Source organism: Cricetulus griseus, chromosome 2 (assembly GCF_003668045.3).
Source record: "Cricetulus griseus strain 17A/GY chromosome 2, alternate assembly CriGri-PICRH-1.0, whole genome shotgun sequence".
Classification (NCBI taxonomy): Eukaryota; Metazoa; Chordata; class Mammalia; order Rodentia; family Cricetidae; genus Cricetulus; species Cricetulus griseus.
Window position 1 is genome coordinate 313,160,224 of NC_048595.1, and position 13,290 is coordinate 313,173,513.

Genomic DNA, 13,290 nt, shown 5'->3' on the forward strand with positions numbered 1-13,290 from the left:
AGGATGTTAAATAGAATTGCCATACATTCATTAATTGGAGTAATTTAATTAGATTTACTAGCAAAATAAAAATGTTGCTTTTAATAATATGAATTAAATTTTCATGCACACTTACTTATTTGGGCCTTTTCTTCCAGTTAACCCAGTATCCACTCCAGTTGCCCTTCCTACACCAGCCCTTTCTCCAAGCTTGATAGCTGATCTTGAAGGTCTAAACTTGTCAACTTCTTCATCCGTTATCAACGTAAGTGACCTCCATATAACACCTATGACCATATGGTACATATCATCTTTCTTATGAAAAAACCAAATAATATGAATTCTTAGTTTTCAGTAGTACCTCCTCTAACAAAAGTCTGATTCAGACAGACCTTTTAATTTTGTAATGATATTTAAATTTATCCAACTGTTACCTCTCAATTTACTTCTGCTTGTTAGTTACCTTTAATTATTATGTGTACATTTTTTCACTGCCCTATGTCTGTAACATAAAGGGATTCTTTGTCACATCCAGGTAGTGTATAGACAATAATGTGTCACTCACCAATGAGGATATGAAATATGCACTCACATCATACACACTCACAGACACATATACATATACAACGCATTGTTAGAGAATTTCATTGTAGGCACATAGACTTCTGTGCAATGGAAACAGAGAAGAAAAGTTAATCATTGTGTATACTAGCCCACAGCCCTTCTGTTATCACCACTTGGCTACTAAAAGGTCACTGTTGTTTTTGTTTTAAAAGCCCAGGATTGTATTTTTCTTTGTGTTATCTTTACACATTTATTTATATATGCTGGTATCTAAAAAAAATTAGCATTATTTGAGGGAGTATAACTTTAATAAGATGAGTATTCTGCCAACGCAAAATAACATCAAAACTGTCAACCTGTCAGTGTCTGAAACTGCAGTAATTTTTCTGCAGTTAGCCTGTTATGCCCACCAACCTTTCACTTTGAGTCCAACAAGCTACCTAGGATATACAGTCTATTGCTATGGCTGACCTTCTGTTGAAATAGTCCAGTCGGTGAGCTTATAAGCACACATAACTGGGACCTTGTGTATTGAGTGGTCAGGCAGCTGCAGGCTTGCATCACGCAGATCTGAGCTGCCAGGGAAACATGGAGCTGCTCCTATTGAAAAAAGAGAGGTATAAAGCCTTGTACGTCATTCCAGGGGGTTTCCCCTTTCAGAGAAAACATGCTGCACCAGTCTGTGCTGAGAAGAGCAACTTGTATTTGTTCCTCCTTGGTGAGTTCACACAAAGCACCATTGGAACTAGTAAGCTTCAGTAGTCTGTTCAAGTATAGAATGAGATTTTTCTCTTAGCCACTGAGAAGTGAGTAAGTTGTGTTTTGGCTTTCAGGATGTTCTTCTTTCTAAAGGAAAAGGCATATTAAAGCATATTTAAAAAGATGGGAAAGCATCAAAAATTGGCAGTGAAGTCTTTCATGTACTCAAGTAATAAATGTTTATTGAGCATGTGTGTTAGCCTCTAAAGATTTAGAAAGTGGTGATCAGAAAATCTATAGTGAAGCATTTAGATGCTCCAAAACTCCCTAGGATGTAAGGTAGGATAGATAACAACCTGCTCTCAGACACCAGTTGTGTGGGACACAAGTCCTTGTTTGGCCACTTACTAGTTTGTTGCAGTCTGGCAAGTAGCACCTCTGTACTTCAGCTTCCTGTCTTCCTGGATTGTGAGGTTGTGTTAGAGCAGAGACTGGCCCATTACATCATTCAGTAAACCGTTCTTAATCTCCCTCTCTTTGAGTGTGGGCATGAATATGACATGAGAGCATATTTGCAGGACTTGGGGTCTGAGGGGGTTTTGTTCATTTGGTTGTTGTTTTTTTCAATTAAAATGAGGATGCCTACCCCCACACAATTGGTTTCTCTGTGTATCTGTTTGCAGAGTCATCAGTTGTGATTACTCATTAATCCTCTGTGTGTGTGTGTGTGTGTGTGTGTGTGTGTGTGTGTGTGTGCGCGCGCGCGCATGCCTTTCTAATTTCAGTTAATTCAGTTTAACCTTTGTTTTCTTTCAGATTTTTGTTGTTTGTTGTTTTGTGACAAGTTCTTCTGTAGTACACACTGATCCTGAACTCATAACGTTCTGACACAGCCTTGCAAGTGCTGGGATTATAACTGTACCTTTCCTCATCTTTACTAATCAGAAAAACAAACAAGCAGTAGAACTATTGGTATAAAGTGGGGGAGGAGCACAAAGCCACGCAAAACTCATTAGGCATCAGAATAGAGGTTACTCTTAGCAGAGAGAGTTAGTGCTTGTAAGGGACATGTGGGAGCTCTGGGGACTGCTCATGCTCTGTCTTGATGGGTACGCTTCTGTGGGTGTGTTCCATTTAGGGAGAAAAATCATTGAACAGCTGTGCACTTAAAACATGCTTTTCTGTGTGTATATTTTTCTCTAGTAAAACATTTTTTAAGTAGACAGATGATAAAAATGGATTATAAATCCAAGAGGAAGTACAGATGATAATGGATGGATGGAAATGTGCGGTTGTATTAATGAATAAATGTAAATTTAAAGAACCATTTTGCCTGGCATTAGCAAAATACTGCAGAATTCAGCGTCTGTTGGTGAGGAGATGTGAAATGGGCATTTTGTTACCAGCTCATTCCGGATGCATCCTTCCAGATGATATCATGGCTGCCCATAGCAGACTCATCAAAACACTTACTCTTCCACCCAGTAAATCGATTTCTGAGAAAATAATAAGAAATGCAGAGATTCAAAGGATAACCAGCCTACAATCCACACTGCCAGAGAAGCTAGTAAACAAGGAGGACCCTAAGAGTGGCATATATGCCCTGGAGGAAGGGCAAAGGGACAGGATCTCCTGAGCAAATTGGGAGCAAGGGAGGAGGGGGAAGGGAGCTAGGAAAATGAGAAGGGGAGAAGAGGAGGGGTGAGGAGGACATGTGGGAACAGAAAGGTTGAGTCAGGGGAAGAATAGGAGAAAACAAGAAAGGAGATACCATAATAGAGGAAGACATTTTAGGTTTACAGAGAATTCAGGTACCAGGGAAAGGTCTGGAGATCTACAAAGATGACACCAGCTAACAATCTAAGCAACAGAGGAGAGGCTACCTTAAATGCTCTCCCCTGATAATGAGATTGATGACTGACTTATATGCCATCCTTTAGCCTTCATCCAGCATTTTGTGGAAGTAGAAGCAGACACTCACAGCTAATCACTGAACTGAACTGGAATCCAGTTGCAGAGGAGAACGAGTGATGAGCAAAGGGGTCCAGACCAGGCTGGTGAAACCCACAGAAACAGCTGACTTGAACAGCGGGGAGCTCTTGGTCCCCAGACTGATAACTGGGATACCAACATGGGACTGATCCAGACCCCAGGAACCTGTGTTTCAATGAGGAGACCTCGGAAATCTACAGGACCTCCTGTGGTTCAGTACATAGCCCTAGCATAGGTGTGAACTTTGGGAGCCCAGTCCACATAGAGGGATATTCCCTGAGCCAAGACACACGGGGGTGGGGGGTGGGGTTGGAGGGGGTGGGCCTAGGCCCTATCCCAAAGGATATGATAGACTCTGATGACCCCCTATGGAAGGCCTCACCCTCCCTGGGGAGCAGAAATAGGTAATAGGTAGGGTTTTAGTTGGGGGGGGGGGAGAGGAGGGAGTGGGAACTGGGAGTGACATGTAAAACAATCTTGTTTCTAATTCAAATAAAAAAAAGATGAAAAAAAAAAAGAAATGCAGAGATTCATATGCAAGGTGGTTTGTATGCCACCTTGTCTTATGACAGGAAGAGTAATGGTTATATAAAATATGGCTAAAATAATTTAAGAAAATTTTTATAATCAATAAAATACATTCTAATGTGAAAAAAACAGACCCATAAATGTAGCACGTAAAGATTTCAGTTTTGCAAAATTATACAATGGTATTTGTAAAACAGGGAAAATAAAAGACTATAAAAAATCATAGTATTAATTTTCTGAATTATGGGATTATGGATTCCTGTTTTCTATATTTTTCATAATTTAATCAAGCTGTAACACATATTGTTCAAAACAGCTAAAGCATATGTGGAGAAAGCGTCTGCTAATGAATAGGGTGTTTCCAGCACAGCTCACGTCTGTCTGTCTGTCTGTCTGTCTGTCTGTCTGTCTGTCTGCATTATCATCACTAGATAGTTGAATGATTTTTCAGCTCTCCAATGTTGGCAGTAGGACAGACTTCCATGTTTGTTTCTAACTCTAGTATTCTAAGCATATGTAAATCAAAGAAGCAGTAAAAGTGGTTACAGTGGGATGATAAAACAGGATTGTAAAAATAAATAGATGAAACTTTTCTTTAGTATATGCATGGCTTTTTTGTTCATAGGTTGTTTTTTTTTTTTAATTTATTCCACTGGATTTTTTTCCTTGCATATCTGATGGGTTTTGTTTCTTGTAATCAACGAAAATGTATACACAGAAACCCAAAGAAGAATTTTCCACACCAAATATTTTTCTCATGAAAATTTCCAGATAGACTGGGTGTGATGGTTAAATGGGATGCTGAGGCAGGAAAATTGAAATTTTTAATCTAGCCTGGACCACACAGTAAGACCCTATCTCAAAAATATGGGTATGGGGCTGGAGAGATGGCCCAGTGGTTAAGAGCAGTGACTTCCACAGGACCCATGTTCAATCCCCAGCACCCACCTGGCTGCTAAAAAGAGTCTGTCACTCCCATTTTCAAGGAATCTGATGCCTTTCTGGTCTCTATCAGTACTGTATGAACATGGTGCTGCACAGACATCCAGGCAAACAAGCCATACACATTAAGAAAAAAAAAAAAAAAAGGAAGAAAGGTAGGAAGAGAGAAAAGATGGAGAGCTCCATTGTTAATTCTAACCCTTTGAATCATGTATTTCAGACAGGGGCTGTTTATGCTGAATGAACATGATTGTGAGGCAGAGGCTTTACTTTCAAAGTCTGATGGAGATGATATGTAAACATGGCATTTGTTTCAGTCTTGCATGAGACAGCTTGCAGTTGGCCAACAGATGGCTCCTAAATAGAGAGCATTTTAGATTTTGCTCATGATATTTCAGTGACAAACTGTTTAATCCAGTGGATGTTTTCACTTGATTATCGTTAAACCACGAGTTTAAGTCGAGTCCTGACTATACAGATGGAGCAGGCCTCTGCATATTAGGGTTCTTGTGGAGATGGAGACAATGGAGAAGAGATAATTTTGTGTATAAGAAAAATGTGAACAAAATTTTAGTACTCTAGAATTGTTGAAGTGGAGCTCCAGTCTCTGTAATTTATATGACCTTGTACATCTGGGTCACATAATATTGCTATAAAGACAAAGTTAAAGTTACCTCTCTAAGACAGGAAGATGCTCAATGAAGCATTTGCCTTGCAAAATGTGAAGACCCGGGGGTGGGATCCCAGATCTCACATGGAAACCAGGCATAGCAACACAGCACTGGAGGCTGCTGAGTCAGTGAGGTCACAGGTCTGTGGAGAAGACACCCAGTTTTAACTCCCTGCCTCCACATGCACATATATGCACCTGCACATGGACATACACAAACCATTACTTTTAAAAGCTATCTTAGGAAATTTCTGGTTTATCTGATCAACGATGTCACCATGGCCATGGCTCATTCATTGATTCAGTCAGCTGGTGGTTAAGGTTGTGTGTCTATGGAAATGCCTTTTCTGGGTTATGAAGTTCTCAGGCAGTCTATCACTTTGCAGCACCCATAATGGACGTATGGTGCCCATGGTTCTTTAGCACTTGACTGCAAGCTAGAAGCTCACTCAGGAAGACAGGGGACATGAGAAGTGTAATTTGGGACACAGGGGCTTGGTTTCTGCTCTTTTCCAAGCTGCTTCTAATCATTGTATCTTGGAATTTGACACTTACAAAGTAGAGATACTGTCCCTGAATATCTACATGTGGTTTTTTGAAAATTATGTAAAATAACAGTCTTAAACAATGTCTAGATAACTCCCAAAGTGTGGTTTTGTGTCTCTGGAAGATTGTATGCTTCGGGATCAAGTTCAGAAGACAAGACTATAGTCAGGACTTAGAGGACTGTAGGGAAAACTTGGTAAAGATTTGGGGCAGGGCCTAAGAGCTCTTCCAGGCCTTTGTGTTCACTAAAGGCAGAGTCAGCTCCCCTGGGATACTCCTCGTTCTCCAATAACTGGGGTGATCCCAACATTTAGAGGTGGCCTCTTAGGAGCCAATCTTTCCTGGGGACAGAGTGGGAGGCCAAGTCCTTGTTCTACAGTTTTTTTCATTCAGGTATTTATTCAGGCCAGAGACTAAGTGGTAGGTAGAGTAGGCAAGATGCAGTGTTTACAGTGGAATGTGAAAAAGAAGATTTGTCCCAAAGGCAAGTGCATTTATTTTCATAGAAATTTTTTGGCTGTTATTGCCATTATGTGTTATTTTTCTCATATTCCAAACAGTGCCAATATTCACGGAGTCCTATATCCTTGCTGTGGTTTTGAACCTTTAACAGCTTAAAACTGAGACTTCTGAACCACTTTTGCTCTCAAACACACAGTAGAGGGCTACTTTTTATAAGCTCTTCTTGGTTTGCTTTCTTTGAATTTGCATGTGGGCCCTTGTTTCAACCTCCTGTAGTGCTGTGGTACAGACAGTGGCAAAGGCACTTTTCCTGTTGTTTGTGGTCAGATAGAATTTCTGGAAAAGATGGCATGCCTCAGGAGCCATGCAACTAATGTCCCCTTCTCCCCAAGGATTGACAATGAAGTGTGTGAAAAAAGGGAACCCACATTAACACTTGAATCTGAGCAAGCAAGCACACACCCACACCCACACACATGCACAAACAAAAACAGCTTCTAAAGTTAGTTTTTTATAGTTAGTGTGGCAGAAAATATAGAAATTTAGCTACCAAATGGGCTTATGGCTTTCTGCTATAGGAAAATAGCATCTAATGAGATTAGCACTCTCCATGATGAAGGCTGAGGTCTTGCCTATGTTTTGTGATAAAAATTTAACATGAGAAGAGAGCAGAGCCTCCCTTAGGCCTGCTTTACTATGGAGGTCACTCATTAATTTAAAAATAATATGAAAGAAAAGGCAAGCTATAACTGAGGGAGAAGAATTAGATTCACTCCACCTGAAATAGGTTAAAGCAGCAAGTGAAATTACTGGGATAATTGTACATAACAATGATGATCATGATTGAAATTGCCCTTCTAACCCTGAAATGGCTGTGAACATGCCTTCCACTCCTTTTATACCTCCAGGGTGTCAGGGTTTTCCCCAAGTTGCCTTGCAAGGACAGATTGCTGTAGGAGGCATCCTGCGTGTATTCGTAAGCATGATGTTCCATGAGAATGCAGTGTCATTCATGAAAGTGGTCATGTGTCTGTAACTTATATGATAGGAACACTCTCAGAAATATGCTTTATACTTTGTGTTAAAGGTGAAGGTGTATTAAGCTCTGAGCTAAGAGACAGGTCCAGCTAAGATCAAATTCCTTTGAGTTTAAAAGGGAAGGAAATTATGAGTCAAATTTTAAAATAATTTTGTCATTTTAAATTTGAGGAAAACCCTTTATTTGTTCTGATGAAAATGTCAGTAGTCATGGAGCTGTGTTAAAAATAATGAAAAATCACTGGCCTGGGTCTGCTTAAATTGAAAACATTTTTTAATTAAAGCTTGACAGTATTTTGTGCTTCCATTGCCTAGTTACGTCCTGTCTTGTTCTTTTATTCAGTCCTCTATAGTTGGGAACAGATTTAATTTTGCAGTTAAACTTGAAGGTGTGCCATGCTATGGCCTGGTGTTTTTTCCTTGATCTACTTAGAGGCTCCATTGTCACCAGAAGCCATTCTCATCTGTTCCTTTTCTAGGTTATAAAGGGAGCAACTTTTTTTAAACTTTCTTTTTATTTATTCTTTGTGTCTTTCACATCATGCATCTCAGTCCCATTCATTTCTTGTCCCTCTGGATACACAGAGAGCTGCTTTTGAACAGGGAAAATGATTAGAATTGATTTTGAGTTGCAGATATTTTTGTAAAATATTTTAATTGGTTTAAACAAACACATGTCAATTTAAGTCTTTTATTTAAAAAATTACATTATTATGGGTGAAGGTCAGAGGACAACTTGTTCTCTCTTACTATGTGAGTCTTGCAGATACAACTTGGGCCCATCAGCCTCAGCTGCAGTTGCCTTTGCTCCCTGAGCACCACACACACACACACACACACACACACACACACACACACACACACACACACACACACACAACACCCCATACACACATGCACAATACACACACACCATTCACACACACACACCATACACACACACACCCATGCACACACTCACACCACATACTCCACACACACACACACACACACACACACACACACACACCATACACACATGCACAATACACACACACCATTCACACACACACACCACACACACATACCACATACACACACACACACACATACACACAGACACACACACCATACACACACACACACATACACATACACACAAAACAATCTAGGTTAAGTCTTAAATGGTAAAGAATACTCCTATTGCTTTGTATGACAATAGGGTTCTCCCCAATGAGAAGTCCACTGAACTGCTAATTATAGTTACTAGTGAATACAGAGCACAAAGGACACACACATCTGCAAAGAGAAAGGATGGAAGAGTTGAAAATAATGAAAGCCATGGCCTTTCTCCCTCTTTTCTGCCATTCTCTTTGCTTGGCTGTAGGTCATCATTGCCAGGGCTGACAAGGTACACTGCTCATCTCCTGCTGCTTTCTTAAGATTATAATTTTGGTTCTTCCTTCTTATAACTACATGCACTATAGTAGGAAATGGGAGGGACTTTAAAATGTAATTTGTTCACAAGAGAATGTCCTTTCTGGTAGATTTATTCTCTATTCCTAAAACTGTTGGCATTTTGTATGACTGTCAGCGGTAACCCTTTGGGTCTTACTGCTTCTGTTGAATTTTGCCATTTGCAGTGAAGAATTCTTATTCTCCCTTTGCGTCAAAGGTGACTGTGCATTGGCCAGTCACATGTTAAATCGCTTGTGTGCCAGTCAGGTTAACTTTCTGTTACCACTGTTCTCTTTAAAAGCATGTTAAATTTGTTTTCTAAATATACAGCACAGGAAGAAAAATAAATAAATCTTATTTAATGGTGTTAAATCTTTTAACATGAAAGCCTGAAAAATATTATTGTAATATTCATAAAGACTTTGTTTCCTTTCCAAGAAAGATAAAATGAATTCAGCTATAGGGTACATTCCCAACTAACACAAGAAATTAATTTATTACCAGAGATAAGAGAGCATGAAGTAAAAATAGATAAGTACGGTATATGACCCTAATATCAAAGAAAAGTAAAAACCACTTATCTTGGAATAGATCAGACACACTGTTATTCAAACCATTCAGGAATGTAATTACATCCATCTTTTATAATCCTATCAATCTGGGTTATTTCTCTAGGTTTGCAGCTGTTCTACATTACTGGGTTTATAAATATCTCCCCAGAATGTTAGAGTAGCACTAAACACTATGGCTCAAAGAAACAACTATTCCAGAACTGCATGTGGAGAAAGCTTGAGATAGAGAGAGCCATGTACCATGTGTACGTCCTCCTGGGCCATTCAAGCAAGGCAGCTGCATGAGGGTGTGTGGCCAAAGAAACGTGAATGCCACTGGTTAAAGAATAAATTAAGGAAGTGGGTTCTGGTTGGGGTGTGAAATACAGTATTTTAAGGTTTCTTCGGGCTGTTTTTTTTTTTTAATACAAACCAAGCTTGTTGATAAAATTATGTCTAAAGTTTGTTTTTTTAATAACACAGAAGTAAAATAAAAGATTGGGTTAGATGGGCTAAGCAGATGCTGCCATGTTTGGTGCATGTCTTCTCCTTCCCTGTTGTGGTGGGGGTCCAACCTAGGGTCTCCTGTGTGGACACCCACATAGTGTATTGATGCTGAAGGGAAATAACTTGAAATTCAGTGAAGAGGAACTAGTTGTTATCACATTAGCCTCTTTGTTTTGTGTACATTTGAAATCTTACCTAATACATTTTTAAATATGTAAATTCATATGGCATATTTGATAGAATTATGATCTGGTACAGTAGCTTGTAAATTTAAACCCATCATCAGTGTTGAAATAAGTTCATAACCTCATCTGTGAAATTATGGAACTGGAACAATTGTTTCTCAGGTCCTTTTCAGCTCTGAAGTTAGGAAATCTATATACATTAAAGATATTCCAATTGACTTCAGCAAACATCATATAAAGGAAGGGATTTTTATATAGAAAATATAATGAGACTTGGAGTCTGAGTCCCTAGAAGATAGGACAGAGCCTTTGCGCTGGCCTTCCCACCCTGGTACTTACCAGGAAAGATAAGTACTTCACACATGTGAAGTCAGTGAAATTACTCCTTGTCATCTTCTTGCTCTAGGACTCATTCCCAATTATGTCAGCTTAAAGAGCTCTGCTGTCGGTGTTATGACATCACTAAGTCAGTTATTCCCACCAATTGCACATCTGGAAAATAGTAGAACTCTGGGGCTGCCAGGATGGTTCAGTTCCCAGAACTCATGATGGGGGGAGAGAGAGAGAGAGAGAGAGAGAGAGAGAGAGAGAGAGAGAGAGAGAGAGAGAGAGAGAGAGAGAATGCCAACTCTCAAGTTGTCCCTTGGCCAATTTGCATGCACAAACACACAAAATAAATAAAAAGTTTTAAGAGAACAGTACTCGTTGACACATTCCTTTTATCACTTACGTACTATTTCAGACTGTAAATTGGAGAGGGAATTACTGCACTGTATTTGACTAAATGCATTATATGCCCCATGCTCTGCATTCCTCACATGTCCTCTTAATTTAGTTTAAAAATACATCATAAGAAACAGAATCTGAAAATATGATTTTGAGTTTATTTTCCTGTCAACAGAGAGCTCCTGCAAATTGAGAGCACATCTTTCTAAGGTAACATTTACCTCCTCACATCTTCAGCAGCTATCAGACATGACATAGGACATATTCATTGACCCTAAAATTTTTCATCAGAATCCTGCACTGAAAGGGGGCAGCCCCAGCCAGACAAGAGGCTCATTTCAATTTTAACGGCTGTAATTAAAGGTTAATTCACTGAGTCAGGATTAACGAGGAAAGTACAAATGATAGGCAAGCAGCTGCCTTTATAACACAAGATCAGAACAATGCAATTACAATAAGAATTAGAAAAAAAATCAACTTCTAGAAAAGGGCCCTTAATGAATGAATTAAACTGTGATCACTGAACACAAATATATGAAATAATGCTTCTTAAGGAATCATATAAATTGACACTGCTTACCTAAGTATATTCTGGCAACAGTGGGAACAAAGGTTAATGCTAGGAAGTTACTGTATTTCTAAGTTGCCAAAAAGTATGAGGCTGTATTTAAATATGATGTCTTTAGATGGCAACATGTTTTCCACTCTCTTGATATCCAGTGGTTTCTCTGGAGTTGTAATTGATTCTCTTTTCCTGCCCAGCTCTGCCAACTACTTCTTTTTATACTTTGGACCTATTTTCCTTATAGAGACCATCCTAAAACTCCATTTCCTCTGATGTTAATTTGAAAAAAGACAAGCAACATAATTTTCAGTTACGTTATATTTACATCTTTTGCAATTTTTCTTAAAACTCAGCTCAGTGTTATATTTTATCTAGACCATATTACTCTCTTTCTGTGTGGTATATCTTTAACCTTGGGGCACTGATCCAAGCTTTTATATGTGCTGTAACTTGCTAGAAAACTCTTAGTTACTATGCTATACATCCTACTATGAAAGGTTCATATAGTGGGTGGCACATAGTAGGACCTCACTATATGTTGCTATCTTAAGCTGTTTTTATGTTATTACAATTGAGTCCACATACTTGCTTTTAATTATTTGAGTCTTAAATTCTGTCATATAGTTATCACCTATCATAGAATGCAAAAAAAAACTATAGACACACAAGCTTAAAGGTATAAAGAATACAAACCATGGAGCATGATTTCCTGAAGCTTGGTTTTTGTCCGTTGCTTTTGAGCTGGTTCCGTGTAGTAAATCTTACACTGGAGCAAATCTACGTATTGATGCCTAGAAGCTTATAATCTGGTAAGATGGTTCCTGAAAAAGGAAGAAGTGGTGTTACTGATAGACTTGTGTCATCTGATAGCAAAACTGGGAGCAACTGCTGCCTGAGGAAAGGAGTTGTAGGGTTGCTTGAGGTGATCTTTTTATTTGCTGTTACGTTGACAAGTGCTGCAGGATTTGCTCCATGTGTACATCCTGGGAAACCTGAGGAAAATTGATAGTGTTCCCTGCTATTTAGATTAACCCAAGAATTGTATGTGGAGTGGTACAGCATGCTGTTTTGAACAATATTTTGACATTAAGAACTCCACAAAATAGTATTTAAGCCCCTTTTGGCGTGGGCAGTTGATAACTTTTCATTCATAATTAGCTCATAGAGAACCGGGAGACATTTCAGGGAAATTGAACTGTCAGTGGGTAGAAACAAGCATTTGACCTCATCACATTGAGTGGGGCCCATCATAATTTGTTCATTTGGTGCCCATCAGCCCAGCCTCATCTCTCATACGGCACCTCGCTGACCTTCCCTCTCCAATTCCGCTCAGTTCAGCTTTAATTATGACTCTGCAGACCTGGAGAAATATTGCAGCTTGCTCTCAAAAACCCTGAACTGCCACTCACCAAAAGATTGGTTTTTAACAGGTAATAAATGCCCAGAGGAAATGGTGCTGTGTCCACACACAGAGCCCGGGCTTCTTTTGAGCCTTGGCTGGCTGTCCATGCTCCACTGTTAACCACAGTGTTATGAGCAACAGCGCTTGACTGCCTTCACTCCTACAAGGAAGCATCAGAAGTTCTTCTTGTGGGCAAACTTTTATAGTTGCTTGGTCTCTGGTGAATCCCAAAGTCTATTGAGAAACAGTTTAGGTAAAGTGTTAATGTTTTTAGGATGCTGCATTTTCACTTTTCTACTTTAGCTAACAATTGCTTTTTTAGATTGGCCATCCCAAAGAGAGAGAGTGAGAACCATGAATGTGTCTGGTAGCCGTAGAATTCACTATAGTTCATTGAGCGTTGTCAAAAGGAGTGCTGCTGAGTTAAGTGTTGATTCTAATGACAAGCAGAGAATGAAAGCTTAGCAGCATCCAGGTTACCAGCATACTGCTATCTT

General features: G+C 39.3%; 1 protein-coding gene across 3 annotated transcripts in view; it reads left to right on the forward strand.

Annotated features, from left to right (window-relative positions):
- Ap3b1 (adaptor related protein complex 3 subunit beta 1) overlaps positions 1–13,290 on the forward strand; it is a 211,795-nt gene that overhangs the window by 146,690 nt on the left and 51,815 nt on the right. For 2 of the 3 annotated variants that reach the window (XR_004768511.1, XM_027401711.2), the window contains exon 22: positions 138–244. Coding sequence is in view for 2 of the 3 variants with exons in the window: in XM_027401711.2 (XP_027257512.1) it covers positions 138–244 (107 nt within the window). In the remaining variant the exon portion in view is untranslated. Of the gene's footprint in view, positions 1–137; positions 245–3,182; positions 3,241–13,290 lie in introns of those variants that run through there. The other variant, XM_027401712.2, reaches the window with a different exon arrangement.